The following is a 4762-nucleotide window of genomic DNA, read 5'->3' on the forward strand; positions in this document are numbered from 1 at the left end:
TACAGGTGTATTTACCCAAGCAGGCCACTGGAGGACTTGACCCCCAGACTCTAGTTTGCTGACCTCTGCTTTAAGGAAGCTTCTCAAGCCCTTTCGAACTCTCAGATTGCACCACTTGGGATCTGTACCCAAAACAGACATATCTGTGGGCCACCTGTCTAGGCTGAGTGCCACCGGCCTAGTCAGCGATGCTTAGATCAGAAATCAGACAGTCCTATTTTTACCCTGGTTGGACCACTAATGTTCTGGGAATATGGCCCCGAGCATCCTCAGGTTTCCGTTTTTTCATACCTCACATGGGTTTGTGGGAGCAAAATTAAACGAGCTTCTAAGAATTCAGTGGCTTCTAAGAATTCAGGTATCATGGAAAGACCCTGTTCTTTTTAATATTCTGGGACAGTCGCTGTGGTCCACCTGTTCACCTTCCGGCCTGCCTTCACCCACCCAGGAAATTCGGCCACGCAGGCTGGTTCACCTGAAGACACCCTTCCCACCCACCGGCATCTCTCACCTGTTACTGTGGAACCCACGCCCCTTCTCACCACGCCTTCCCCCTTCTCTCTTTCAGCCCGAACCCGCATCACCAAGCCCCCCCAGGACCAGAGTGTCATCAAGGGTACCCAGGCCTCCATGGTGTGCGGTGTGGCCCATGACCCCCGGGTGACCATCAGGTATTCCCTCTTCTGTGGCTCCATGGAGGCAAAAGTGGGGGGACAGCTCTAGGGGTAGCTGTTATCTGGGCAAGTGTCTACACCAAGGAGGTAGGTGTTGCCAGTGGGGCCAAGGAATACCCGTGGGGGATCACTTTTAGAGCTCGTGCAGGGCTGAGGTGTCGGGGGCGCTAAGTAAATACCTGGAGCACTGAGCGAGCTTTAGTTGAATTGGGCAGAGGGAACGGGCAACTGGAGGAAGGAGGAAGGTGGGGAGAAGAAAGAGGCATTTGGCTCTCCCAGACCCTCTGCCCACGAAGTGAACCGAGGAAGGGTGGGTCTCGGTGAACAGAAGGGATAGGGCTGGGGCAGGGGAGGGCCCTGACATGACCTTCAAAGAGACACAGGTGAGGGGAAAGTGCCCACACTGAGGCCACCCCCATCATCCACCATGGGAGCCAGGACCTCACCAAGCTACTCGTCCCTAGAAGCAACCAGGGCTCACTGTGGAACCCACTAGAGAGGCCCAGGAGGGGCAGCTTGGTGCACAAGTAGCCAAGAAAGGCCGAAAAACCCAACCCCTCCCAAGCTTGGGACAGGGACACCTGGGAGCCAACCCCAGGGACGGGGACACCTGGGACCCAACCCCGGGGAAGGCTTCAGGAACTAAAACCAAGAGAGAATCATCCCTTTGGCTCTCTCCCTTGAACTCTGGGATGCTGAGTAAAAAAATTTAACTGCTCCCTTAGAAATAAATATTGCTTCTATTTACCTCTCTATTTTACGGACGACACCATTGCCAAAGCAACTGGCATCGAGGCTGGGCACTGATGCCACTTGGAATAATGGCCCCTCCNCCTTTCCTGTCCTGCCCCTGAGCCTGTCCCGTCCAGGATGAGAACTCTACTCCACGCCAGGGGCCTCTTGAGGACAGAAATAGGGTCCCAGAGGACTATCCCTCGGGCAGTATCCGGGGTGGCACGAGCCAGTTATGCCCGCTGCTCCCGCAGCCCCGAGTCCAGTGCCCTAGAGGAGGCCTATGTGTCCTATGATCCCTACGTGTCCTCCCCAGTGTCCTGGAGCCAAGGACAGGTTCACTGGCTCTTTGAGAGAAGAAGCTCTGAAACCAGCTCAGCCGTCCCTGGGTTCCCTCCCAGCAGGGCTGATGCGACCCGGTCCCAGCCGAGAGGACTTGCTCACTTCTCCAAAGAGGAGAACCAGCACTTGTAGCTCAACTCCCCCACTTGCAAATTCCTTCCCCCTGGGAGTCGCTTTTGGGGTTATGTTAGCTGTCCTGCCCACTGTGATGACACTGTGAGTGGCCCCACGGAAGCTCTGGGCTCTTCACTCAGCAGCAGAAGGATGGGTGGTCAGGGGCCTCCTTAGGCCCCACAGGGCTCATCACCCAGACCCACAGGGGCAGAGGGGGAGGCGGGTTTGCCGCACAGGCGGCCGTGAGGCAGGAGGGCTGCCGTCTTGCAGCTTCTCGTGAGTGCGGGTGGAGCCAGTCTGTAGGTCAGCCCTGCTCCCACACGCATCTGGCCAAATGGTTCCTTGAGGGCTGGGATTAGGGATGGAGACACAACACAAGAACGCTGCCCTGACGTCTGAAGAACCACAGCTCAGCCAGGCTGATGGACTCTCCGGGCCTGGGCCTTTTAGAAAGTGGGTGATATTCTTTTATTGGCCATCACTGTTTTCTGTTTTAAAAAACCAGCGCCTGGATTTCACGTTCAGTGAAGGATAACTCCATTGACCTTGCCATGGTGGGCTGTGAGCTGCCATTGGGGTTCTCAGGTTCCCCCATATGGAGGCTTGAGAATCAAGGCAGGGAGAGAACCCATGTCACCTGGGTCCTTCCATAGGCCGGGTGCTGTGGGGAGCCCTCTTGGGTCCCCCAGGCTTCTTCCCAATGCTGGGGACCCAGCGGGGCACCTGTATCCTTCGCCAAAGTGGNAAACTTAATCATGGGATCCCTCTTCCATGGGACCCCTCTGAACACCCTGTGGAACTAACACAGACACCCCGCCTTTGGCAGACTTGCCCTTGGGGGTCCACCAGGTGCTAACAGGAGAGCCGGCAAACCCCAGCTCATGGGGCCTTGGGGGTGCTGGGGTCGGTGATGGTGGAAAAGGGGACCCAACTCCCACCCTCGCTCCCCATCAAAGTTGGGGAGTGGGTATGTCCATCTGCCTGCCTTTGTTCCATCTCCAAACTTTGGGTGCTTCTCTCACGTCCCTTCTTGTCACTTCCCCTCACCTTTCACAGTTTCCTGTCTGATGATCTATATTTGGATGGGGCACAGTGCTCAGGGAGAGCAGAAGGGAGAGGTGCACAGCGAAGGCTGCTTTCCTGCTCTGCACTGAGTTGTCATGGAGGTGGGGGCCCATCCCAGGGCTCTACCTGCAGCCATGCAACTACCCTCAGCCCAGCCCCGGTGGCCACAGTTGTCCCATTTTACAGATGAGGAAACTGAGGCCCAGGGCACTGAAGGAACTTGTGCAGGGCTTGCACCTAGAAAGTAGGGGGGACAGGGGGCAAGCCCAGGCACCTGGCCCCCGCCACACTCCTCACCACCCCTGCCCTGCCTCCTGGGCCTCTGGAAGTCCCTGAGGCTGAGCGCCTGCTCCCTCGCCCCCTCCAGGCCCCTGATCAAGCTGCACATCATTTGGAAGAAAGATGGGGTACTGCTGTCAGGCGGCATCAGCAACTACAACCGCCGGCTCACCATCCCCAACCCCACGGGCAGCGACACCGGCTACTATGAGTGTGAGGCTGTGCTTCGCAGCAGCAGTGTCCCCTCTGTCGTCCGTGGTGCCTACCTGTCTGTGCTGGGTGAGATGGGGCAGGGCTGTTGGGAGGTCCCCTGAGGGGTAGGGACAGCATGGCTGAGGCCTACTTCAGGGGGATCCAAACAGTGGCTATATCAAAAGAAGCATGGCTCTGATCCCCTCCCCTGGTCCTCCCTCCTGCAGAACCACCTCAGTTTGTCAAGGAGCCAGAGAGACATATCACAGCGGAGATGGAGAAAGTGGTGGACATTCCCTGTCGGGCCAAAGGTAACACAGCGGGCAGCATAGATGAAGGGGGACCAGGACCCTAGACCTTCAGCTTCTCCTGTCCCTGCCACAGACTTGTCTCAATTCCACCTTTTTCTCCAGGCACCATCACTGAGCAGAGAGTCAGTCTGGCTGTGAGCAGATACCCCAGGAAACAAACAGGCCAAATTACCGTAATCTCAGGACTGGAAATCAGCCCACATTACTATAACTTGAGGGTTACAAATGAACCCAAATGACTGTTATTTCAGAATAGGTGACAGACCCAAATTGCCCATAATTTGAGAGTTGTAGACACTGCTGAATTACCGTAATGTCAGAACCGCAAGAATTTGGGCGCGTCTCGCCCGAGGTGAGCCTCAGAAGCTCCACCTGGTTTCTGGACCGTTTTGCTCCATCTCCCCCACCTACAATTTCTACTTAACACCCCTTGTCAGAGCTCCTGAAGAGTTTCTGCTTTCCCATCTCCCCCACCCTTCTGGTCCCCGAAACCAGGGTGGACTCTGGGGGCGACAGGATGTTAGGGTAGGGCGTGCTTGGTGGGACATGGTCTGATATTGAGCAGAGATGCAGAACGTAGCTCAGAAGGAGGGAGTGTGATAGTGGGCGGGGGACCCTACAAGGGAGAGGCAAGGATTCATTCGTTCAACATTTTTTTGAGGGCTCGCCGTGTACTGATACTGTTCTCGGGGCTTGGGAGATACAGAAGGAACTAAACAGCCAGATCCCAGCTATTAGGGAACTGACATTCCCAAGAGGGGGCAGACAGACCAATAAACAAATAAAGATGCCTTATTTCATTTCATCAAAAATGCCATGGGTTGTAAGATGCCCCATGGTTTTATGTACCACTAAGAAAGAAAAAAGGCTGCCAATTAAATTATGACATGCCGTAAGATTGTAAGACACGTCCTGATTGATCTCAGAGATGTTACAGTGTGAAAGAATGTAAAAGAATGTGCATCGTGAAATGGATGAAATATGGGACCGTAGGATGTCCGGGTTGAAAAGTGCTGGGTAGGAAAAGCAAGCAAGCTTAGGGGACACAGAGCC

The 4762-nt window shown here is 55.3% G+C and overlaps 2 protein-coding genes across 3 annotated transcripts in view; both read left to right on the top strand.

Moving 5' to 3' along the window:
• Nucleotides 1-4762, top strand: part of LOC109387211 (protein sidekick-2-like) — a 217879-nt gene that overhangs the window by 212060 nt on the left and 1057 nt on the right. The gene's annotated exons all lie outside the window — the stretch shown is intronic.
• Nucleotides 575-4762, top strand: part of LOC109387210 (protein sidekick-2) — an 80210-nt gene continuing 76022 nt past the window's right edge. Inside the window, exon 1 of one of the 2 annotated variants that reach the window (XM_019650961.1) lies at nucleotides 575-671. In XM_019650961.1, coding sequence (XP_019506506.1) covers nucleotides 631-671 — 41 coding nt within the window. In that variant the 5' untranslated portion in view covers nucleotides 575-630. The remainder of the gene's footprint in view (nucleotides 672-4762) is intronic. The other variant, XM_019650962.1, reaches the window with a different exon arrangement.

Source organism: Hipposideros armiger, unplaced genomic scaffold, assembly GCF_001890085.2.
Source record: "Hipposideros armiger isolate ML-2016 unplaced genomic scaffold, ASM189008v1 scaffold_150, whole genome shotgun sequence".
Classification (NCBI taxonomy): domain Eukaryota; kingdom Metazoa; phylum Chordata; class Mammalia; order Chiroptera; family Hipposideridae; genus Hipposideros; species Hipposideros armiger.